Here is a 26,886-nt window from a genome sequence, read left to right as displayed (position 1 = left end):
GCTGGCTCCCTGTTGCGGAAACACAGGAACACAAAAGTTTCCATGAGAGTCTCTGCGGCGCTGTGTGTGAGTGCTTGTTGCAGCCTGAGACCCTCCTAAGGCGTGCCCTGTGATCGTGGGCACCTGGAGTCCAAGCAAGGATCAGTGACGCGGTGTGTGTGTGCTTTGTGCAGCCTGAACCCATTTGTGAGGATTGTCCCGTGATCGTGTGCGCCGGAATCCAAGTGAGTCTCATCGATGCTGTGTGCGTGTGCGTTGTGCACCGTGAGACGTTCGTGAGGATTCGTCTTGTTATCGTGTGCACCGGAATCCAACTGAGTCTCATCGACGCTGTGTGCGGGTGCGTTGTGCACCGTGAGACCTTCGTGAGGATTTGTCTTGTTATTGTGTGCACCGGAGTTAAAGTGAGTCTCAGTGACGCTGTGTGGGTAATCTTCGTGCAGCCTGAGACCTGTGTGTGGAGTGCCCAGTGATCGTGCACCCGAAGCTTAACGATGACTCACCGACGCTGTGTGCGTGTGCTCTGTGGCAGCCTGAGATCTTCGTAACTGTAGCGGCCCGGACCGGCAGTCCAGGAGGAGCTGAGTTGCCGGCCCGAGTCCGCCGTTGCCAATTCACAAAGTTGCATTGGAGGCCCAGTCGCTGGACGAGGAGAGGAGAGTGAGTTCGTGCTCCCCAGGTAATGTGTGTTGACTCCTTGGGAGGGCGCGGGCTCGGTAGGAGATGCCCTCAGCTCTCTCTCGTATCGGCAGCGCGAGCCTCTGCTTCGGCTCGTATCGCAGCCCGTATTGCCAAGGGAGTGGCAGTACAGGGGCCGGAGTGCGGAGCTGCACTTTTTGATTACATTGTACCCGTGTTGGGGGCAACTGTTGAGAGGCTTACTGTAAGTAGAAGGAGAGGCGGAGAGACAGCCTAAGGCACAGTGATTGGTGCCTGAGTGTAATACGCATTATTCCATTTCTGCATAATGGAGTACCTGACTGTCGTATTACACATTGCATTATTTCTGCATAACGGAGTAGCTGATTAGAGTATTATGCATTGCATTATTCCTGCATAACGAACTACCTGATTAGTGTATGATGCATGGCATTTTACCTGCATAACGTGATTGCCATATGACACATTGCATTGTTTCTGCATAACGAACTACCTGATTAGCGTATTGCGCATTGCATTATTCCTGCATAACAAATTACTTGATTAGTGTATTACGCATTGCCTTATTTCTGCATAACAACATACCTGGTGGTTGTATTACGCATTGCCTTATTTTACCTTGCAAAGTGCCTGATTGTTAGCGTTACGCATTGCATTCTTTTTACATTGCAGTGTCTGATTGCTGCGTTACGCCTTACAGTATTCTTACATTGCGAAAGTGCCTGTGTCTAGGCATAGTATTTTGTACAGGAAGGTTACCCTTCCTGTACAAAACCTATGCTAGACTCACACACACACACCCTAGCACTATGGCGCTAAGGTGGTGCTGTAATCAGCCCTGGAGCAAGGGAAAATATGGCGCTCTCCTGCTCCTTCCTGCTCCTTCCCTGTCGCGCAATGCAGCGCAGCCTCACAGGAGGCTGCGCTGCGTTTCATGGAAGTTTGGTAAATCTCCCCCCAAGTCTCCAGCTTGCTCTTTGTTCTTTCGCACATATTGTTTCAATGTTTAAAGACACATACATGTTGAGGGGGGAAAAGGTGTCCAGCCACATACATTCTGACATTCCGCCAATTCTTCTGATTCCTGCAAAAGCCAGTCTACATTTAGTCTCTAGCTTGTTTATTGTTCTTAATCTGTGTCCTCCACCAGTGTCTATCCCAGGACTTTTTACGTCTGGCATTAGTAAAGAGCTTTTTATTTTACTAAAAGTATGTGTACTTATTTTATAGAAGCCTTCAGCCAGCCCTGTTCAACCTTCCGTCTATTGTTATGGCATTCCTATTGTTCTTCAGTCCGCCACAATATACATCATAGGGCAATAGATCAGCCCACCTAAGCCACCGACGAACATCCCTGTGAGTGACACCATTGTGTTCTTGAACAAGAGTACACCCACACACACACATAAGTTCCCTTAATGATAGAGACTACTATGGAAATGAGTGATTTTTTTAAGAACAAAAATATTTTTTGCTTTTATGCTTTTTTTTTGGTATTGGAGATGGCCTACCAGATATCGAAGATTTGCAAAAAGCAATGATGAAACAAAACAAGCATTAGCAAAGCCAAAAGTGTAGGCTCCAACAACACCAGACCTATTGGCTTTGACAATGCTTGTTGCATTCTGTGACTGATTTCGCCTCTCTCACACTGGCTGGATAGAGAGGCCCTATGGATTTGCCACTCTTTTGAATGGAGAACTGCCTCCTGTTTACCCTCAGCCGCCTGTGACATACCCTCTATCCGTGGAAACTGATATGTGCTGACCTCCTCTAAAGCACTTTTACCGCTCTGGTATTTAAATGTCACTGCAATTTCTTTGCCGTCTGCTTCTCCTACTTATTTATTCATTACATTTGTTTAGTTCATGAACTCATAAACCACGCAGGCTTCCCTGTATGGTCTTTTTACTCCAAGCCTCCCAGGTAATCAACATTTGACAGGACAGCTGCTTGCTGCCATCTCACTCTCTCACCACTGAACACCCCACATCTGATCCTCTAGGTTTTCAATCTCATACTTCTGTCTCACTGGTGACCTTTCAACCCCAAAGATTTGTTGGGTCTTCAGGTGGGATGGCGTAATCTCGACAGACATTGAAACTGTGTAGGAAAGTCTACTTTAACCTCTTCAGTGCCCCGCCCTTTCCCCGCCCTGTGCCGGGCGTTGCATTAGCGGGCGGGGTTCATGACGAGATAGTCTCGTCATGGGCACAGCGCAACCGCGCTCCATGACGAGACCATCTCGTCATGGGCACTGAAGGGGTTAAGGAGACAGTTTGGTGCTGCTAATCATCATCCCTGCCCACGCATTACAGACAAACACCATGGCCTCACTAATTCAAACTAAATACTAAGGGCCAGATGTACGACGCATTTTACCATTGGGCCACTTGCGACTGGTAAAATACATTTTCGTATGTACCAACTCTCTTTTGCGAGTTGGTAACCTATTACTGACTCGCAAAATAGGGTTTGTGACTCACTATTAGGCGTGTAAAGGGGCGTCCCTGCCTTATATGGAGTCGCACTGGTATGAAGGAATGTTCTGCGACCGGGAATGCGGTCGCAAAACATTCGCACATTACCACCAATTTCAAATTGGTGGTAAGCCATTCGTAAACGGGTAGGGGTCCCCAAGGAACCCCTTCCCCTTTGTGAATGGGGTCATCGACTTTTTTTCGGAGCAGGCAGCGGTACCACAGACCACTGCTCACTGTAAAAAAATGAAAAGAAAACGTCTAATTTTTTATTAGAAATGCATCCCGTTTTCCTTTAGGAGAAATGGGCTGTATTAAAAAAAAAGCTTTATTTAAAAAGCAGTTACAGACATAATGGTCTGCTGATCCCAGCAGGCCACCATCCCTGTGAGTGCTGGCCATTCCCAACGGTTCGCAAATTGAGACCTGCCTCATGAACATTAATGAGGCAGGTCCCTTGTGACTCATTTGGGAATCGCAAACAGTGTCTGAGACACTGTTGTACAACAGGTTTTGCGAATCGCACATTGCAAGTCGCTAAAAATCGCAATTTGTGAGTCGCAAAACCTGATGGTCGTACACATAGCCCAAATAACCCACCCACCATTAAAAGCCACCTTTTAGAAACAATTGCTTAACTTTCACTCCAGCATTTGACATTTCCCAAAATTCTGATTCTGCTCCTTTTCCTGTACCTCTTCACTCCCTTCCTGTTGCCATTTTCTTGATTTTAGAACATCTTAGCTCTGAAACTCCCAGCCTCATTTCACTGTTCCCAGAAACCATTCACCTACCTCCCTTCACCCATAATTTCCCAGACGAGACCAAGCCAGTCTTCTCTATACACAGTTCCCCATTCTGTATCCACCCAACTTCCCACGTCTGCCTTGCTCTTGGAGACCCCAGATAGTTCTGTTCAATCTCCACACACCCCATTTCCTCACCTCGCACATACACTCAATCTTATCTTCACCTCCGCCTCCCCCCATATGACAGCTATATTAGGTCTTCCTGTGCCTTTGCCCGCCATCTCCTCATCACCACACGGAGCGACAGCTATTTCTGTCACCTGCTCGTCTCGCAATCTCCCTTCCCATCGCAGCGCAGGCATCAGTTCATTCCATAGGGCACGTGCTCACTTGTTTCTGCAGCGGACACGTGACATCGCTACCTACGTTGCTCCTTTGTCTCCTCGCGCTGCCTTTTCATCATTTAGGCGTTAGTGCTCCCTTCCATTGCACTAACATCTCTTCTCCTCTCTACATCAGATAAGCAGCCCGGCCTTTCCTTAGCACATCTTTGACTCCTTCTCTCCCTTGACAACACAGTCTCCTCTCAGCCTCCTTGTTCTCTCACTAACCTTCCTCAAACATGCACATCCAATATCCCCCTGCAAGTCTTCTTTCACCTCATACACTAAATCATTCACTCTTTTCCCCCCTCGGATTCTCATCACAGCCATATCAGTGCAACCGCTGCCTCCAGCTCTCGTGTCTCATCCTCTGTCCTTCCTCTTCACGCAGATCAACATTGACTCTGCCCCGCTCTCTTTTATCACACCGATATCATTCCCCTTCCCCAGTCTCTCTCTCTCTTTTTTGTTGTTGTTGCAGTTTTATATAGCGTGAACCCGACCCTAAAGGTATCAGAGCCCTTTACAAGAGCACCAGTTGCATTACAGAGGAACACATTAATTAAAAAAAAAAAATTTAGGCACAGGGAGATTAACTGATTTGCCCAGAATCACAGGATGTTTGAGCCTCCTGCCAGACTGGACCCTGGTTCCCTAGCTTCAAAGTCGGACATTCTAGCCCCTTCCCCATCCACCAAGTAAAAAAAACACTGATTTTCCAGATTCTGCAGTCATTTGTGCTTAAATTTACCGTTTGCTCTGAGCAAGGAGTAAATATGAGTGGAGGCCACAGCAGTTGATGTGCTGAGACCCGGGTCGAACTGGCCTATAGGGCAATCTGACATAAGGGCTGGTCCTACAGAAAAGTGTGTGCGTTAGTTTAATGAGGTTTGTGGGCTTGTTTTATGGTCTGCTGGAACAGCTTTTACTGTTGTTTTCCCGGCTATTTAAACAAACATTGCCTGCAGCAAGCTCAAATCCATGCAGTCCTCCATATCTTGCAAAACACGTGTGTGTCTATAGAAGTTCAAAACGGACCCAATTTGCAAACATGGGATGCTTTTTTAGCTTTCGAATTAAATAATGGTTGCCACTTTTATTGTGATGCCCATGCCTATTATCTGTCCTAATCTACTCCTGGCTGGGACCCTGGGTTAGGGGAGTTATAAACTATAGGGTAACTGAGGGGCGTCTTGGGGAGTTTTGCATGATGCATCATGGTGTAGGTGGGGTTGGGTGGGTCCTGGGATGTGCCTCTCCCCGCTGGTGCTGCCTCTATGTGCTAGTAGGTTAACCAGGTCTGGAGATGCATCCGGTAAAATCAGGCTCAGTGTTCCCGCATCCCATAATTTCGGGCTAAGAAACCCTGGACCACATGATACCATCAATGGTCGTATTCCTATCTGGGATGCTGCTCCTGACAATTTTTAATCGCTTGGCTGATGTTATAACCAAATCTGTTTGAGGGTAAATGGTGCACAAAAAAATTACACATGATGATATAGAATGTCTTATAATTTGATTAGGAGTGTTGTATCTTCTTTTGCAAAATATAAGGTCTACAGTATAAAGAGATGCACCAGCAAAACTTTTGAAAACCTGAAATGGAAAAATTTATTCCATTTAACTTTTAGCAAAACTGTGCCCTAGAGCCCACCCAGCCACCATCATTTCTAAATGGAAAAAAACAACAATAGACCAATTATCGAACACGAATTGGAGTCAATACAGAAATAGAAAACATGCTACTATAAAAAAGCATGGACACTATGAAAGTACAGTATCCTACCTAAAATGCAGGTTACTCTGGTTATAAATATGGATACTATGAATATGAAACACAGAAATGGAAGACAGGGTTAGGAGTGATGTCCTTACTTCGCTAGTCCTGGAAACAATCTCGGGAAGAGGTGAGGAAGGCTTACGGGGGGAGATATACAACATAATATTGTAGATGGGAAAGTATCAACAAATGAAGAATTAGTGTTAAAGGCACTAGAATGGCCACATAGTTCATGTGAGCTTTGCTACTATTGATGATGCCACTTGGATCTAGGCCCTGCTGAAATGCAATTTCCGCCTGCGAAACTCTGTAATTTCAGGAAATTCAGGGTATGCTCCTTATGCAAAATTCCTGAAATTATGCTATTAAGACAAGTTGCATAACTTTGCACAATTCGCAACAAACTTTTGCCACAAGTTCATGAAAATAACGCTAATGACCAGAAAGCAAACAGGTGCTACTCATTCATTTTGTCTTGAGAGATATTTTGTATAGCAAAATGCATCCTTGAATAAAAAATTTACAGCAGGACATATTTCGCACTAACGTATAGTGACAAATAACGAGCTTGCATTTTGCATAATTACGCGTCATTTTGCTGAAATTTTGAGTAATTACTCAAAAGTAAATTATGCGAATTTCACACCCTACTTGGAACCTTTCTGTGAAAAATAAATTGCAATGTTGATATTTTAACATGTACAGTTTTTGACACACGCACTCATACCCTAGACAATCACTTTCCTTGATGACAAAATGGATGGTAGTCAGGAGCCACCGCTTTATAAGTGCACATACGAAAACTCATGTCCACATTTAAAGAACATTTGTGATCCTCAACCTAGACCGCTAGTTCCTAATCACGCCTTAAATAACGCTTCTCATCGGTAATTAACAACAACCCCGGAAATAAGGATCCGCTTCAATTTAGACCAACCGAGCGGATCCATAATCCATCAGCCTTGAAGGATGTACCTGTTTGCGAAAGCAGAAAAAAAAATCAACAGACCTCCCAGGGCGCCAGAGGTTGGAGGGAGACCAAATGAAAATAGTGCTGGGCAACAGGCTACTATTTCATTTGTTCCCAGGCGATGGCGGGGAATCATTTAAGGACATTTTCACCGCCGAGACAGCATTTCTGTCCCTCCGCTCCATTCCCAGTAGCTTGGTCCGGGAGCCTGAGTCTTACTAAATGACACACAGCAACACATCTCGTGGCTGGACCGCGGGCTTGATGGATGAGACACCATCTCAGAGCAGACTGAGGGAAAACAGAAAATTGATAGCCTGGGAGGGAAAAACCCTCCATTTGGCATCAGCAGCAAAGTTTAATGAGGAAAATGGCGAATGGAAAAATTCAATTGCGAAACAGAATGGAGGCCTGGTCCGGAGAGGGCGAGGGACTGTGAATTGGGTGCCTGACAGCCGCCCGAGTCGTTTAAAGTGGTGATCTGCCTTCCCCCCCCCCCATTCCCAGGCAAGCAGACAACTTCATGTTCCGCAATACTTGTGCACAAAAGTCGGAAAAATGGCCTATTAATCATCGCTGCCTCTGAAGGGTCCGTGCCAAAAATACCCTGTCAAAAGCAGCAGACGCGTTGCTTCCCCTTGCTCCAGCCCCTGGCGTCTTTATCTGCCACCAGAGGACATGTTCCTTCTGTGGCCTCATATGAGCTCAGGACACACAATTGATGGATGGAATGCAGAACAAATCAAAACATTCACCCCCAGTCAAGAGATCTGGGTTAAATCCATCATTATTTTACTCACCATGCCACCCCAGTTTAGACATGGCCATATGCAAATCAGTCTTGACCCTGTGCCTCATGGGAACAGTCCAGTCCGAACTGCCAAGCCAGGTCCTCCCTGGACCAGAAACAAGCATCCTAGGACCGGTTTCGGGGTTTCACCCCTCTTCAGCCAGGCTAGATTGATTCCAGTGGCACAGTGAGCCCAGGACCCACATCTGGGCATACCTGGCTCATATTTGCTCAGCACAGGAGGGTTTGTTGTTTAAAAAAGTTCACAAATTGGTCAAGATAGATGTCCAATGTAGGCCCAGGAGGTCGGGCGAACATCAGAAATTCCAGATCCTCGCTACCCATATACTGATTTCCTTTCAGGGAGGGGGTGGGGCATCTGAGCTCTGGGGAACCCCTTCTGGCACTGGCAGGTCCCGGGCATGAGAGCTCCAGACTGGGTCTGGAAAATTCTGGGCCCCCTGCATGCACCTTGCAGGGGGGCAACCTCACGTTCGTTATGCCACATATGTGACTTTATCCTTAAAATGTGGCATGAATCCGGCTCTAATAGACACTTCCGTAATAGAAAAGGTTTTTACAGTTTGATGTCTATTAGAGATGTGCAGAGGTGCAACTAGAGCCAAATTTCGGAGGGGGCAGAGGCGTAGCTAGAGCTTGTGGCGCCCGGGGCTATCCCTCAGATTGCCGCCCTTGGGGGGGGGTTGCTGGGGAAAAAGGGCGGCACTTGAAAGGGGACCGAGAGACACGTAGTATCACCACTAATAGTTACCTCGATCATGCAAGTTACATGCACATACATGACACGGTCCAAGGCCACACAGTTGAATACACCGGTGACTGGCAGTGACTGGCAGGACAAAACAGAACACACAGACTGCATGATCTATCTGGGGACTCAGAAAAACCGCATGTGACATCCATCAGAGAGCTGCGTGAACAATTACCTGGTAATCCCCTCAGCACAATGCAAACATGCACATACATGACACTGTTCAGGGATCCATCATCTACAGCTGACATTAAATGAACATTCATCATGGTCCCCCCATTAAAGCAGTGCACTTTGTGATCTGCATGGTACATGTTCTTTGCAGCAGGCATATTAACCCTCTGTGCTACCTTTCCAGGAGTCAACCCTTCCACTAGACAAAACTCGGATCTCTCTCTAGGAAGAACATTAATCACCGAAGTTATCATGACATTTTTATTGTTTCTGAAAATTGCTGGAGGCCAGGAAGGTGACAGCAAGTTTTTTTTAAACCATAATATACTTGCAAACACTACGCACCCACCCGAAATAGGTACCCAGTGTGGTCACACCGTTTGCACCACCCTAACCTGCTCAAGGTTCATGTGACCTCAGTGACAGAGTCACAGTGACTGGATCACTGTTGCTCTACGGTGTGCTGCTTCGTAGGCCTGCCCGCAAGACTGGAGATGAACTTCAGTATAGATTGTGGTGGACAGGCCTTCAAGGTTAACTCACAATTGACACCACTAGGGTACACCTGCTTGTGCTAAGACATCAAGCCTTCTAAGGTCTAGTGGGGCCTTGTAAGGTCTAGCATGGGAATATGCTCCCTCAGTAGAGTGGTCTGGTGGACTGGTCATGAAGGCTGAACCCAGTTTCCCAGTTCCAAATTCGACAGCTCTGGCCATAGTGCCACATCCTCTCCCCCACTGAACACCATACTGCCCCACTGAGAGAAACTCGCACTGTCTTCAGCTACAACCTAATTGTGCCCGCTATAAACACTTGGCTGTGGCTCAATTCAAATTATGCACTTGATAAGAGTAATATGCTGCCTAAAAAAAAAGGGAAAAGCAAACACTCATAGGGAATGCAAGATTAAGTAAAGCATGTGAAATGTAAGCAGAAACAATATGGTTACCTTGACGATCACTCACTATTCAGAAATCAGCGAGTGGTTTTACCTGAAAAGTTAAGGACATGACTACAGGGCCCTGAAGGGAACCGTTTCAATGTCCATTGCTATATCCTTAATAAACGTAAGCAGTATGGTTTAAAAAGATCACATCCATAAACAGAGCCATGGTACACATTTTGTTTTCCAATCCATCCATCAACCAGGTATTGCAGTACCTCCAGGAATGGTGCACTTCCCCACCTGGGGACACAATGCTGTTAAAAGAAAGACGAGAAAACAAAAGTAGCGCTTCACTGCAAACTCTGTAAAGTGAGGCTGATGTGTTTGGATGTGAATAAAACCTATTTGGCCACTTTGCAACCACTCTGTCTTGCTTTATTTAGTTATGTATTTATTTTACATATTTAAAACCTTCTATTTCTCTCCATCCGGCTGCTCTTTGGAATAGAAAAAGTTCAGAAAAAGGGCATTTCCCGCAAGAGTGTTTTTCTTTTTTGGATCCATTTCACAGGGAAGCAACTATATGAAAGAAGGAAAGAGGTTGTGAAACGTTTCTTCAAGTTACGGTTTTCAGTAAGTGAGGAGCAAGACAGAAAGAGAGGGAATAATAATAAGAGAGGGGGGGACAGCTGCCAGCACAAAAAAGAAGAGGACATTGCCCGAGTCCTATTCCTTCTCTGCCCGTGCCTGAACGTCCACGAAAGCAAGCCGAGCCTTATCTGAATGCCTTTGTCCGCCCCCAAAATAGTGCCGCCTGGGGCGGACCGCCCCCACCGCCGTCCCCTAGCTACACCACTGGGAGGGGGGGTGCTAGGAAAAAATTTCAGGGGGGGCTGATTCTTCAAGCAATAGGCAGAGTGGTGCTGCAGGGGCTCTAAGAAGGGGTGAAAAACAACAAAGCCTCATTAACAAGCAAATGGTCTTTTAAAGACCTGTGAAGTACTCGGGTGCGGCTGTGTGTGTGCCCGGGAAGCTGTCTGGGCCCGTGCTGGCACACACTTCAGGGGTGGGGGGCTAAAGCCATTTGAGGCCAATGGGCGTTGCGCGCCTGGAGATGCGTATGGCAAATGTATTTTTGTGTATGTCTGTTATGATGGTTTTCAAATAGTTTCTAATGCCACATGTCAGAGCTAATTCCAGGCCCAGGATAGATTTAAGAGAAGGGATTTTAAGTTATAGACAGTGACAATCATCGTTCGCATCCTGAGCCTGTCCCTTAAATATCTACTCTGACCTCCAGTAAACCAACCTATGATATACCCTTTGAAAGAGTCTGCTAGGAAGGAAGTCGCTGCATTAGCAATAGCTCTAGAGGCAAATCTCTGTCTATCTATGGGGTTTCACAAGATCAAATTATGTGATCTTGGGCCATGTGCCTCAAAGTACTTAAAGTCCCTAGATTGCAACCACCGTATTGTGTGCTCTTCATGATAAGTGCGCATGCGCATGTCACAGGGGTGACTCCTCCGTTATGGCTGAGGAGCGTCGCCCTCCCTGCTGAAAGCCAGCAGAGGCAAAGGACAAAAATAAAATTATAATAAAACATTTGTCTTATAATTTTATTTTTCGTCTTGCAGGTTGCGTCTGCGAGCCGAGGGAGGGGCAGGCAAGCCACACTGACGCCCACCTAGCATTTCTCCACTTGAGCTGTGTTGCACAGCTGGGTGGAGAAACCAACACAGGCTCCCAGTCTATGTCTCAGTGCCGAACCGAGGCGCTCAGACCAATCCCATTGCAGATGGCCATGTCTGAACTGGGGTGGCGGAATGAGCTAAAGAATGATGATGGATTAAACCCAGATCAGTTGACTGAGGGTGAGGGCTTGCAATGTTCAACACTCTGTCCATCATCCCCTTTGGTTTTGCTTTGTTCGCCCTAAGTTGGCAGGGTGTGCCCAGACGTGGGTCCCTTGCTCACTTTGCCACTGGATTCAAGCTAGCCTGGCTGATGACGGCTGATTAGCCAGAAACCGGTCCCAGGATGCTTGTTTCCGGTCCAGGGAAGACATGGCTTGGCAGTTCGGGCTGGACTGTTCCCATGAGGCACAGGGTCAGACTGATGTGCACATGGCCATGTCTGAACTGGGGTGGCGGAGTGAGCTAAAGAATGATGATGGATTAAACCCAGATCAGTTGACTGGGGGTGAGTGCTTGCAATGTTCAACACTCCACCCATCATCCCCTTTGGTTTTGCTTCAATCCCAGTGCTGCTCACATGCTGGGAATAGTAGTTCTAGCAGAGCAGTGGTGGGATTGGGAGCTGGAAGCCTGTGCAGTGTGAAGCAGTTCCTGGACGGGACGCAAGGGTCGAGAGCAAGGCGGCGGCCGTCCGAGCAGGTAAGTGCAATTTTCTTTTCATTATTCTTTTTTTTCTGTTTGTGTTCCCCCTCCACCTACCCCACTACTTTGCAATATGAGTGCTACTGCCTGTCTAGCTGTTTAAACTTCCAGTCCTTCTGCAATCTCGAGTATGAACATATGCTAGCCCTATGTAGGCCTTCCTTGAAATATCACAATTGTTCCAAGCATCCACATTTCAACCCCACTCTATAAGGTTCACATATATAGCAATATATTCCCACCAGAATGCAATCTCTAAACTGTTTAGGATATAGACATGCGATTATCTAGTTGAAGCATTTCTTTATATGGTTCTTCGCCGCTGACCCGCCTCTGACAATGATCCTTCTTCTGAAGTTGTTATAAGGTTTTAAATCCTCTTACACTATAGTCTGCTCAGTATTCCATGCCTTACGAGATAATAAAGCATCATTGGAAAAGACAGGGGGATTAAGTTTGTCTAAGGCAGGGGAACAATTCACAAACTAAAGCTTAGGAGACCGCAGTAAATTAGATTCACCAGCTGCTTAAATTTATAACCAACTTTATTGTGTAAGAAGACGGCTCAGATTTGCCTGTTGTATCAATAACTAAACCTTGGACAGGGTGATATCGGGAAAATGATCACTTCCTTCCCATTATCTCTGTGTAGGGTTACTAATGCAACAAATGAAAACGAGGCTGACATTTAAATTGGCCCTTTTGTTGCGTTTGAAGAAACTGACAAAATGTAAGTCTGATGTCAGCATCTTCTGGATGAGTTAGGTTGGCAAAAAGAGGACAAAAGAGACATTGGGTCTCTTTTGACATAAAAGTATCTGGCGATGGGAAATATCAGGGTGACGTGCAATGCTCTGTGTCCCACAAGCTTCTGAACTGTCTCTGAGTTCAATCATGGGTAAATATAATGCTTTGGTGAGAACTGAGTTCTGAGACGTGAGGCATTGTGCTCAAACCCTCCCTTTGTTTGAAAAGGCTCCCTTGAGCTAATGAGATGACGAGCTTCCTTGATGCACCTGTGCTCAGTGAGTGGTAGGAGCCCTGAGAAGACTTTGAGCAGCCTTCCAGCACCCCCAAAATGAGGTATTGCTCTCTACTGATGAAAAAAACTATCCTGAAACACGTCTAGAGATACACAGCACTGGCTGCACCAACATTGGTGAAAAATTAAAGACTGTTACTGAAGTGTTACCATGATGCATTGGAGCAAACTGAGGGCTGGGATGTGAGGTAGTGTGCTCCCACCCTCCTTTAATCATAGGTAAAATGTTTGCTGTATCCACAAGCAAGTTCACAAATGTCTCCAGTTTTACTCATGCTTTTTATTTATTTATTTATAGGTTTGTATAGCGCTGGAATCACCCCCAAATGGGTATCTCTGCGCTTGCAGATATACAGGAGAAAGCTGGCGGAGCCGTGATTCTTAAACAGAGCAGTTTTCAGAGACTTTCTGAACAGAGGATGGTCCGGGTATTGCCTCAGCGAGGTGGGAAGCTGATTCCAATAAAGGGGAGCAAGATGCGAGAAAGCTTTCCCACCGGTCCTTGACTTCTTGACCCGAGAAACCACCAGAAGAGATTTGGAGCCAGAAAGGAGATCCCTAGAAGGAGAGTAGTGATTACATTTCTCTTTGAGTTAAACTGGGCACCATACACACTAGCGTCTCTCTTAATTCACTACCTTTTAAGGACAAATGTCAACAGTTTCAAGGTCTTGGCTAGACAGGCTGTCTCGAAGAGACGTGTTGTGCTCTGTCTGTGGGCTTACACGCAGCCCATCTCCTACCATTGATAAACTTCAGTGTTGCTCTCATTTCCTTTGATGGCATTTGTCATGGCATGTGGGTGTCAAGCCCCCTTTCTTATGTTTGGCCCACTCATGGACCAAGTGCATGTCTCCTTAAACTGCTCCTGGTTTGTGGACCTATTTTTTTCTTTGTTTTCAAGCACTTCATAGGAGTACCTATGTTTTCAGGCCGTCTCCTTATACACATACACACATACCGCTAAAATGCATTGGTGTGTGCATAAACAAATGCCTTTCTTAAAAGTTGATAATAAACTAACAGAACTAGTTTTTTCTTGCATAATCCAATGATATTGGAGCGCTTGCTCCGCCGTCTGTCTTGCCATATTGCGAACACAAGCCAATGGTATTGGAGCACATTAAGTGCTCACCAGTTACATTACACAGACACATTCATTTCTATCGCTGATCCTGCTTCAATTAAGCTTCTTTCCCGTTGTATCTTGCCAATCTCCCCATCCCCTCCTGCTTCCCAGCTTTACCTTGTTCCCCAACTACCTCCCTCGTCGCTGGTTTTTTTTTTACACGATCCAATGGTATTGGGGAGCTTGTTCCATCCTCCATCTTGCCACAATGCTAACACCAGCCAATGGTATTGGTGCACTTCCAGTGCTCACCAGTTACATTACACAATGACACATTCATTGCCATAGGCAGGGGGAAGCGTAAGTGATTTTCCCAGAATGACAAATAGTTCCGCCGACCCCGAGATTCGAATTTGGTTCCCCAGTTCCTCTTTTGACAGATCTGGCAGTTATGCCACATCCTCGCTTCACTTCTAAGCTCCTCAACTGTTTCTCACTATCACTTCCACATTTGTTCAGCAAGACCCCCATCACTGAACAAACATTAGCAAAGCCAATAAATTTCAGCAATGCTTGAGCTATTGGCATTGTCAATGTGAATGTCTTTTAGTCATGTTGTTTAGCAGCACATCTGTTGTTCAGCACAGCTGAAAGTCACTGAAAAAAGTGCTATGATGAGGCCAGAGCAGGTCACGTCATAGTGTTTTTTTGTGTTAGGCGGGGCAGGACAATAAATTTAAAATGGGGGTTGAAGAGACATGGGGGCATATTATCAAGCCAGGCGATGAAATTATCGCCGCTTTAGCGGCAGAAAACTGCCGCTAAAACGGCGATAATGGACTTGATAATATGCTCTATGGAATTCCAATTGAAGCCCATGTTAGATGTCCTTCACATCTAACATGGGCTTCAATTGGAATTCCATAGAGCATATTATCAAGCCCATTATCACCGTTTTAGCGGCAGTTTTCTGCCGCTAAAGCGGCGATAATTTTATCGCCTGGCTTGATAATATGCCCCTTGGCGTTGGCTCACCATCCTCTGATTCAGTAACTTTCAGCAATGCTGAATAGCAGATGTGCTACTAGACCACATCCCTTTGGCCAGTAGTTTTTGAGTTTGTTGGAGTCGGCGGACGGTTTTTTGAGTGGGCGCATGACTTCAGCGTGTTTCTAGATGTCAGAAAATGTTGTGGTGGTGATGGAGTTCTTGAGTACGGTGGTGAGTTCCTAGTTGTTCCTTTGGTTTCCGAGGCTGAAGATGTGGTATATGCATGGGTCTGTGGGAGCTCTCAAATGGATGGATTTCATAGTGGAGGTTGTGTCCTGGTTGGGGATGATGTTCCAGGTGGTCAGTGTGTGGTTTGTATCAAGGAAGTCCCAAGGTGTGGGTTGTTTCTGTATGGTTGCGATTTTGTTGTGGAAGAAGTGGGTGAGGTTGTCGTACAACTCCTGTGAGGAATTGATGTTGTTTTCGCTGGCAGCTGGGTTGGAGAATTCCTTAATGATGTTGAAAAGTTCCTTGATGCTGTTGGTGCTGGTTTCAATGAGTGTGGCAAGGGCTGTCTTCCTTGCTGCCCTCACCAGGTAGTGGTAGAGATTGAAGGATGACTTAAAGGCTGCTCTGTCAGAGGTGTCCTTGCTGGTGAGTCTTCTCCTCTCCAACTGTTTGCTGTCTTGTTTTGCTGTACTGAGTTCTTGGGTGTACCAGCTGGCCTTTTAGAGGATTTTCTCTGGATGTTGCTTTTGATGTGGACAATGCGGTCACTTCCTGTTTGACCTTGGTTGTAGTAGTAAGGTTGGAGCTGTTGAGGGTGTTCGCCCAGCTAGTCTCTGAGATTTTGTTCCACCTCTGGTGTGGGGCACTAGTCATCTTGGGGGTGACGTTGGAGGGACTGGAGATGCTGAAGTGGACAATGGAGGGATCGGTCCGTGTGAGTTCTGTGACATGGCTGTATTTGACGTGGTTGCTGGAGAAGAAAATTGGGTCCAGCGTGTGTCCTGCGGTGTGTGTAGGGTCATTGATGATCTGGGTCAGTCTGAGGCTGCTCATACTGTCGAGTCGGTGTGCATTGTTTTTGTCATTGAGGTTGTCTATGTGGAAATGACGGTAGCTGAGGAAGATGTAGTCTTTGGAGTCTGAGGCTATGGTTGTAATGAAGTCTTCAATGGTGTTGCAGAAGCTGGAGTGTGTGCGTGGGAGTCTGTGTGCAAGGTTCCCTCTGAAGGTTGTCTTGTTATCTGTGTTGAGGTTGAAGACGAGATGTTCCATTGGGGTGGTGGCGTTGTCGGTGGTGATGGTACACTGTATGGTCTCTTTGTGTATTGTGTTTGTCCTTCCTCCCAGCTTGTTGGTGCAATCCTGGTGAGTGATTTTATATCCGTAGGGAACGCTGTGGCAATCACTGGGGCAGATGTGGGGTTGAGCCAGGTCTCAGTGAGGAAGACGATGTTGTGTGCGAGTGTGGCGATGAGGTCCAATAATTCAGCGGAATGCTTGCATAGTGAGCGAGTGTTGAGAAGGGGGCATGTGAGTTCGTGTTTTTGTTCAGGTAATGTCTGTTGTGTGTTCAGGGTGAGGCTGTTCGGTGGGCTGTTCTATGTGCAGTGACAGGTGAAATAGCAGTGGGTGCAGGTGAAAGGTCCTTCTGTGGGTCGGTGCAGTGGCAGTGTTTGTTGCAGTGTCCAAGGTCGCAGGTGTAGAGCTCGGAAATGGTGCATTTTCGTGAGGAGGGAGGTTCAGGGGTCTTGGCGCTGGACATGGTACAGGTGCAGACAGGCTTGTCTTTGGCACGCGCCCGCTGCGTGGTCACGCTGTGGCCTGCATTAAGTAGGCCCTGGGGTGGGTAAGTCTTCTGTTGGTAGGAAGAACGATGAGTGGGAAAACTCGTTCGGGAAAACCTTAGCAGGAAAACCTGGGCAGCTGCAGTGCCTTTGGATCAGCCTGGAACATACAGGAACTGGGGGCCACAGGCAAGTGGCAAGCTAGGTGTCTAGGTGCCTACTGATGTGGTCGCAATGCGGCCTGCATTAAGTAGGTCCTGGGGCGGGAAGATCCTTTGCTGGTGCGAAGAACGGTTAATGGGAAAAACTGGTCAAGAAAATCTTAGGGAGAAAACCTGGGGAACTGCAGTGTCACTGCATCTGTCTGGTACAAGCAGGAACTGGAGGCTACAGGCAAGTGGCAAACTAGATGTCCTGGTGCCCACTGTGCACAGAAAGTCCAGGGCCTGTGTGTGAAGTTTACTGCCACCACGACTTCACATTTAAAACCACTTGCCAAGACTTAAACTCCCCTTTTATTATGCATAGGTCACCTCTGGGGTAGGCCCTAAGTACAGGGTACGGTGCTGTGTAAATAAAAGGCAGGACATGAACTTTTACGTTTTACATGTCCTGGCAGTGACAAACAGGTACATTTGATTATCACTGCTGTGAGACCTTCTCCCCTCATGGGCTAGCATTGGGGATTCCTTAAAACACCTTATAAGCTGTAACTCCTGATCAGAAAGGAGTAGTTCAATCATATTTCATATCTTTGGAATGGTGGTGATAAATCCTCTTTAGTGGTAACGTTGAATTTGACATTTCCTTTTCAAAAACTTCACTTTTAAAAAGTGGACATTTCTCCGATCTTTACTCTGTTTATCTTCAGCCTGTCTCCAATACATGTCTCTTCTGGTTGACAGCTACACTTTGTACATTTCATCTAGACAGCTACAACACAGCAAGGGCTGGGTGTGACAGGGGACTCATCTGCATTTATTTGCATTCTGATAGCCTTCCTGGGCAGAAACGGGGAGAGGTGGCTCACATCAACAACAGAATGTTGTGTGTCCTATCCTCACACAAACGGCTGAGTACCCCCACAGATAGCCTGGCAGAAAGCTTTGAGTATAAGTACCAGGTCTCTGATTCTACCAAATCAGTACACTACTGGACCTGGGAAGAACTAAGGATTACCACTTTGCTGTGACTGACTGTTGTGAGGAACTTCTTCTCTGCCTTGTTGAGCTGCCCTGCTGCCTGCTGATCTCTGCCATGCTGAGGACAAGGACTGGACCCATCTCACTCAAACCCAGAGTGACTCCAAGGGCTTGCTGGCTTGCCTCCTGTTTAATGAAGTCACATGGACACAAAAGACTTAATGCAATCCTGCTGGTGCTGCTGGACTCTGCCATCTGTGAATCCTACCCTTGCCTGAGTTGTCCCCTTGAGTCCGGGGCCTCAGAAGTGGGCTCTGCAGCTGATTTCTGAAAACAGCAATGAATTGCCACGTCTGCATGAAAATTTCCGCTGTATCGTCCTTCACTGATGCAGAGCCTGCTTGACGACATTAGATTTACAGCCAGCAGTGCTTGATGAGGACTCTCTGCACAGCTCAACGATGACGCATTGCATTCACTTCAACTAAGCTTGACAGCGATGCAGGACCCCCTTTGCCCGGCTTGACGATGATGCAATAGACACTTGACATCAACAAAAACTCCATACAAGACAGTTCTTCAGCGGGACCTGTCGTGGCCCTGAAGCCGGACAGCACTCCATCGCAGACGGCCTCAACTTTGATTTGCATTGGTCCCTCACACCCGTAAGTAACCTTTTGACCACTAGTGACTTCTAAGTGCTGTTTTCACATTCAGATGTACAACCGTATTTTGGGAATTTGGCCCGTTTGCAACCGCAAAATAGGTCAGCCCCATGTACAAACCATATTTTGCTAATTGCTAAACCTATTAGCAACTCGCAAAATATGGTTTGCGACTCGCTATTAGGAAGGGCATGCCGAGGGTGTCCCTTCCTAATAGCAAGTCTCACACCTATGTATGATTGTTTTGCAACTGCATTTGCGGTCGCAAAACACTCGCAGTTTACCACCCTTTTCCAAAGCCCCAGGGGACCCCTACCCTTTTGTGAATGGGTGGGAAAATATTTTTTAAGAGCAGGCAGTGGTCCCTGTGAGTGCTGCCCATTCCCAATGGAGTCGCAAATTGCGCTGCCTCATGAATATTGATGATGCATGCGATTTGTGACCCCATTGGGAATTGCAAACAGTGTATGAGACACTGTTGTACATTGCATTTAGCGAGTCGCAAATTGCGAGTCGTAATTTGATGCAATTTGTGACTCACTAAATGCAAGCGTCGTACATCTGACCCGCTATCTTTAAAATTCATTTCTTAATTTTTACTTGTTGGATTTTTGTCATTCTGGTCTTGTTTAAATCAGATACATATTCTCTATTTTTATATGTGTGGAGTCTTTTTATGGAGTTTTCATTGAGTTACTTTAATTTAAGTGTTGCACAAATACTTTACACATTGCCTGTTAAGTTAAGCCAGGCTGCTTTGTGCCAAGCTATTAGAGCATGCGCACAGGTTAATTTAGAGTTTCTATCTGACTTACTCTGACTAGAATTGTGATCCCTACTTGGACATGGTGCATACTTCTGCTAACTAGAGACCCGATTTCTAACACCCACCATCCAAACAAGTAGTTCACCCTGAATTTACAAATACATCCAGAAATGGCAGACGGAGGGCCTTTAAGATACTTGTGGTTATATATGTTATGAGTGCCCTCACCCCTCCATTAACTGCACATTCCTTCAACAGATAATTAAGTCTAGAGTTCAATTTATGGTATTATCGCTTCAGCCCTTATCACATTAACGCATTGCAACCCTGCATGGACACATGCAGCAGGACCCATTTTATCATCTGTCTCAATGTTATTTAGGTCACTGCTCATGTGGTGAGATAGCCACGGAGCCCAAACATCTGGAAATCTCCTTTCTTCAGTGATTCAAGAAGGTGAACATAAGTGCAATGAGTACTGCCCTCTCAGACAGATGTGGCAGATAGTCGAGAGAGCGGCATACTTTAGTTTCTACATTTTTCTGATCGGGGTGTGTTCTTGCTCCTGTGTCTTGTTTTTTATAATTTGTGGCACCCTACTCTTCAGACTGTTTAACTTCAAGATTGGAACACTGGTGCAAGGGTGAAAGGCAGGTGGGCGTTTGTAAAATTGTTGTTGTAGGATGATCAACGTTCCAGGCAAAATAACAAATTGCTCACTGGATAGCTCTGCAAACACTTACAAAAGGCATGTTTTAATTCCTTTGCATTTATTTGTACTGTCACTAGGTGGCACCTCATTTTCCGATTTATTTCCCTGGACAGAAGCTCTGGGTGTGTGTTAAGAGGACTGAGCTAAATTAAGAATCTAAAAAGTGTTATCGGGTCACATACGTGGTGAGAGAAGTGAACAGTGCAAAACATTTGAAAGAATTGGAGAATGGTCAGCCAAATTCTGGAGATGGCTAACGTAAAGAAATTATTGAGTAACTATTAGGGCGGTTGGCAACTGTGATGTAGATTGGAAAAAAGGGTGAAAATCATGCTCGTTCACAGGAGGGATAAAAAGAGAGAAAATTAAATGTGCAAAAAGAAAGGACTGATGATATAGAACAGCAGAGTGAAAAAAACTCAGTGTGAAGAACCGAATAACTGAGGAAAGACAACAAGCCGATTTAAGCAGCAAAACATAGTATATAATGAGAAAATTGGGAGCATCAAAGGCGTATAGATGTCAATATAATGAGAATGATGACTCATAAACTTTCATTTTGGTCCCACAAATAGAACACTCCATTCCTCAGGGCCAGTGGTCTCAATGTAAGTTTGTGTCGCAGTCTGCGGGGGTCAGTCTATGTTGATGCGCACATTCTAATTGAGATGTATGGCGTGCATGTGTTTTCCGCTCTATTTCCAGCATTATCTGGCTATGGCATCACTGAAGATCGATTCAGTACATTTGTCTTTAGATAAGAATCATCAAGTTAAATGTATCCTTATGGGATTTTTTTTCAGATGCTGGGAAGCCAAGGACAATTGCCGTCTAATATAATCACGCATAGAGTTGTCACTCACTTCTGCACTTAAGGAGATATTGAAAGAATTTCGGATGGTCAGATTTCTCGAAAAGGGCTCTCATGGTGGCGTGGAGAGTGCAACATGTTTATGATAAGGGGTAACTTGGCTAAGCAAAGGTATTCACAAACAAGTAGCAAACTTGACATTGAAGAGCTGATCTCAGAGGCACAGTTTCTGTGAGCTAAGACCCACAAGGGCAGTCAGGTCGTAATGGCTGCTTTGAATTTCGGAATTAAGGGATCAAAAGATCAGGTGGCCTCAACAACAAATCATTAGCCTCTTAGTAGACCTCTTTGATGATAGAGCAGACTGTAACTTGTGGGGAGCAGAACTAATTTGCTATTGATGATGCTTTGGAACCAGAGGAGACCAAGTCATGGAAGATGAAGGTTGTATTGTGGACCATAGAGAATGATTTTAATTTCACCTGGTTGAAAAAGGAACAACAGCCAATGAATAGAGTAAAAGACCACAGAAGATGTGGCCAAAGTTCGTCAAGCGAACAGCTTATATGCAGCAGCATTTGGACCTGATACTATGGGATCATCAATTTAAAGGAAAACAATCCAGATATGCAGGACTACTGAAATCCATTCATCACCATCAAGTGGTGCAGAAAGAAAAGAAGGGAGAGATGATGCCTTAGACTCTGGAATTCTAAAAACAAGGCTTGTCCAGGACTGGCTCAGGATCCAAGGGACAGGGTGGACTTCGTTATGATACCCGTACACTCAATGAGGCAGCGGGAACCGAAGAGAGGTCGAGAGAATCCAGCCCGCCCACTTTTCCATCAGCATGAAATATTGTTTTAAAGTGACTGCTGTTGTCTCACAGCCAGGAAAGCACCTTGGAAATAGCTGGCAGTTTACGTCAAAAAAAAAAAAAAATCATCCCAAGTTAGCAACATCATTGGTGCAAAAAGCTGTTTATTACAAAGCAAAGGTAACTGTGTCATTGTCTGACATGTGACTGCCTCTGGATAAGCCAGGCCCAAATGTCTAGCAGCTATATCAGCCTGTTGGTCAAAGCCTTCCAGTGCTTGCAATAGGCCACACTGGCTCTGCATCCTTTCATTATAATCAAGGGTTGCATTTGCAGTTAGTTAGTAGTTTCTGTGATGATGCAAATGAATATGTGCGTTAAGGGGGAGTGAAGTAGCAAGCTCTGCAAGATGTTGTAGGTAGACTTGAATACATTAATTCCTTTCACCGAAAACAGATCACAATAGGGAAATGGTTAAAATAGGAAAACATGTGGAATATTTGTAGTAAACTGACATGATCATGGCACACCCATACTGACAATACAGCGACCAGCTAATTTGCTTTTTCTTCTAAAATAAAGCCGAAATGCCAATTTCATTAGATTTTTATTTAAAGATATCAGGAGAAAAAGGAGTTTACTCATTGCCACAAACAATAAATGATGCTGCACATCCACAGACACGGGAAATGCTCTTTTTTTTTTACACAATTTGCAAGAAGAGTACTTCAATGCTGCAATTTCACCCTCTTTGTCATCCATACTAACAATGCTGATGTCAACTTTGGTTTCAAAATGTTCCCAATCGTTTTGAAATATGATTTTTGACTACAGCGCATTGCTTTGTGTAGAAACAGAGACAAATGCCATGTTATTCTTAAGCTGCCTGCACAGTGCCGCAAATCATGTGAGGTGTTTGAATTAAAAAAGATGCCAACAAATCCTAACACGTACGAATATATTTAAGAAGTAAATGCATATTAGAATGCTTGGGCATGTCCAGATGGTATTCATACATGAATGTGTTTCTGAAAGGATCAAGGATCCAAGAGAGAAGCAAGCCAGGCAAACTGGGGTGCTTCAATATGAAGGAGGGGCTTTCTAAAACATCAAACATGTTGCATTAAATAAACAGTTTCTTCAACTCTATATATTGGTTCCCCAAATCTCCGCTCTGTATCACTTCTACACCAAGTGTCAATATCATCGTTACACTAACAGAATTGTGGCATAAAGAGTTCCATGCTTATCTGCTGCCAATGGTTCATACACATGCCCCAATATACAAAATGCCCCAGGTATTGTTAGCAAAAGCGGTTAAATTAGGGCACGACCTTGCGCACCCATCTGTCGCACTGCTGAGTGGGAGAACGTCCCTCAAAAATCATCGTTACTCATTGATTTATACTTCTTCATTATTTCTTTCCAAATTAGTACTGTTGCTTCACCATTATTTCATCAACCTTATAAAATCACCGCTGAGACAGCGTTGTTCCACCTTCATGCTTTATTTCATAATTTCCTTTTTCAAATTTTCATGTGTCTCCTGAGTGCCCATTACGACATTTCACAGCGACATGTTCAAATCAAAGCTCAAGGCAGATCATACGTCCTGGTAGACTCATTTCTTATACCCAATGCATTTCGAGCCCGTGTGGCTCTTCGTCAGGGGTCTCTACAACAAAATAACAGAAACAGCTTGACTATCAATTCGCTGTGAACTCACATTGCACTAAAAAAACGTTTGGCTAATTCAAAAGAAACCTTGTGGTGAAACGCCCAACTTGTGCCCCCTCCGATAAATACAATCATCCCTCCTCCCTGTTTGCCAAAAATTCCTACCTGCACTTAAGGTGAAAATTAAGGTGAAAATTAAATCGAGTGATTTATGTGCAACAACATAAAACAGTCTAAATGCCTCTCTGATTAACTGACAATTCTTTCCTCCCCTTAAAAACGGCTTCTAAATGTCTAGTGTTTTTCCAATTACCTCTCAGAAATCACAGCCTGCAATCATCCTCATCTTTCCTTTCATGTAGCACTACTTCTTAATCGGTCAAACTGTTTGTTTTAAACGGAAACTTCCCCTCATGTAACCAATGGGATGCGATGTAGTTCAATGCTCTTCACGTGACTTAATACCCTATGAGGTTATGCTGCACACTTGAGAAACCTTGGTAAAAACTATAAGTCCCATCATGCACTAACAGAAAACGCAAAGGGGAGGAAAGAATTGTCAGTTAATCAGAGAGGCATTTAGACTGTTTTATGTTGTTGCACATAAATCACTCGATTTAATTTTCACCTTAATTTTCACCTTAAGTGCAGGTAGGAATTTTTGGCAAACAGGGAGGAGGGATGATTGTATTTATCGGAGGGGGCACAAGTTGGGCGTTTCACCACAAGGTTTCTTTTGAATTAGCCAAACGTTTTTTTAGTGCAATGTGAGTTCACAGCGAATTGATAGTCAAGCTGTTTCTGTTATTTTGTTGTAGAGACCCCTGACGAAGAGCCACACGGGCTCGAAATGCATTGGGTATAAGAAATGAGTCTACCAGGACGTATGATCTGCCTTGAGCTTTGTTTTGAACATGTCGCTGTGAAATGTCGTAATGGGCACTCAGGAGACACATGAAAATTTGAAAAAGGAAATTATGAAATAAAGCATGAAGGTGGAACAACGCTGTCTCAGCGGTGATTTTATAAGGTTGATGAAATAATGGTGAAGCAACAGTACTAATTTGGAAAGAAATAATGAAGAAGTATAAATCAATGAGTAACGATGATTTTTGAGGGACGTTCTCCCACTCAGCAGTGCGACAGATGGGTGCGCAAGGTCGTGCCCTAATTTAACCGCTTTTGTATAAAATGTGTGATTGGGCCGGTTCACACAAACTGTTCGCACGCATCTTCAGATGACAACAGCTTAATTAAAGAACATTACAAGGGAAGGAGTGCATTCTTACCATGTGTCTTACCAGGTATTGTTAGCAGCATTTTTATATTTTCAGGAAATGCATTGTGGGTCACTAATAATTTCAAAATGAAGATACAAATCATATGATTGGACAAAATATGTGTGTCAATAGCCATTATATGTGACTTATGGAGATTTAAAACTCAACTATGACGCAAGATTATTGCTCTGCTAATAGGATTTGATGATGCATTTCCAGCACTTATAAACCGCTCCCTTCAAATGTGATAGCACCTTCACCAATACGCCTGCACTTATATCCCCAATACAATAGCTACACTGATCATGCTGTAGTGTGAAGGTTTAATGAAAATTAAAGTGGGAACCTATGTATTTCCACTTATACTACTACAGCTACTGTAGTGGCATGGTTTTCTAACTAGTCCCTACTTCTTTCTGTCCCATGTTTTGTGATACTACTGTGTTGCACGTCTGGTCAAGTTTTGTCCTTTATCACACATACACTATTTTCCACATTTGGCTAAGATGCAGAGCAAATCTATTAGTTGTTTACTAATGATAAATATATTTTTTTCATGTTAAGCTTGTATACAATTCTTAAATCCTTCGAAAGTAGATTTCTTCATGCATTTTAAATGTGCATGTCAAAATAAAAGAACTTGGCTTCAAATGGATTACGGATCTGTTTTCTAGAAAGACTATGCAACATTGAAAAAAGGTAATACAGATAAAAATTACACTGGAAAACATAAATGGCCATGCCAGAAGTCATGGTACATTGGAGTTTGCGGTCTTCTTTAGATGTTTGTTAATAAAGGCAAGCAGAAAATAGCCATGCAACCAAATTAGGAAATCAAGATACATTGTCATATAGCATGTCCTTACTATTGCATATTACAACGAAACATATATAAAATTACTTTCCTATGCAAATACAGTACGAGGGGATATAGCAATAGTAATTCACCAATGTAGAGATAGCAAAGTTCATATGCATGAGAAAAAAGGAAATCCTAATCTATATACTTATTTCCTATCAAAGAACCAATTATAAAATCCATATTATTCATTAAGAATATTTTATCTGATTCCAGATTAAATCAAATATGACCCAAAGTGATATTTTAATCACAATATAACAGTAAAATCCACCACTTGGCTAGAATATTCGAATATTTTACCTTGTCTTAAGGTTTAGTGGCTGAGGGGCTCCGTCGTATACTGAGAGCACGTCAAAGTCCTCCTCTAGAGCGAATGACTGGAAGACTAATTGTATTCGATTCTGCTCTTCAGCATTCAATGTCCATGTGCAGTTAGCGTAGTTTGGGTATCCGTATGGAAATCCTGGGCTCTCTACAGTTCCATTTGGACCTTGTAAACTAAAGCTGCAGTTCTGGCCTGAAAGAGACACGAAACATGTTCAATTGATGTTAGACATTTCATAGTAAAATAGTTATGTTGCGAAAATGCAAACAAAATCTAGTGAGCCTCTCATAATCTAAAGGCTTTGATTCCTACAACAATTTTTTAGGTCTCGCCTGACCCAGCGCATGCGCTGGTCTGGCGAGACTTATTGAGAGGGCTCCAAAAAGTGCTACCAGGCCAGCCTAGAGCTACAGTGCATGTGCGCGGGAGCGCGCGCCGCGCTTTACCGCGATTACTTTCACTTTTGCGGCCGCACGGCCGCTTATCATAGCCAATAGGTCTCACTTATGGGACCTTATAAGTATTTAGTTATGCAACTGTTGCATGGCTAAACACTTATAAGGTCCCCAAGGCGAGACCTATTGGCTATGCCAATGCTTGTTTAATGTGGCTTTAAGCATCCCCTACCACAGTCACAATGATAAGAAAAGTGAGGGTGGACAATATTCTATATGGTAAAAGCGGGAAATCACAGCAACAAGTCACAATAAAAAAAAATCAATACAGCTTTGATAGGCTTACGCCAAGTACAGCGAGGTACCAAATCAAATATCTACAATAGTATCATTATCCTATTAACACATAATTTGGATGATTTCATCAACCTAAATTTACAGTGAGCACCACTATTGCATCCTGGTTAAGGAAGATTAATTAAATCAGTTTAAAC

The 26,886-nt window shown here is 44.5% G+C and overlaps 1 protein-coding gene across 1 annotated transcript in view; it reads right to left on the bottom strand.

The window, feature by feature from the left end:
- Positions 1 to 26,886, bottom strand: part of CSMD2 (CUB and Sushi multiple domains 2) — a 1,634,099-nt gene that overhangs the window by 1,437,315 nt on the left and 169,898 nt on the right. The window contains exon 2 of the mRNA XM_085648024.1: positions 25,973 to 26,189. Coding sequence (XP_085504150.1) covers positions 25,973 to 26,189 — 217 coding nt within the window. The remainder of the gene's footprint in view (positions 1 to 25,972; positions 26,190 to 26,886) is intronic.

The sequence above is a fragment of the Triturus cristatus genome, chromosome 3_2 (assembly GCF_964204655.1).
Source record: "Triturus cristatus chromosome 3_2, aTriCri1.1, whole genome shotgun sequence".
Classification (NCBI taxonomy): domain Eukaryota; kingdom Metazoa; phylum Chordata; class Amphibia; order Caudata; family Salamandridae; genus Triturus; species Triturus cristatus.
This window is presented reverse-complemented; position numbering and strand designations above follow the sequence as displayed.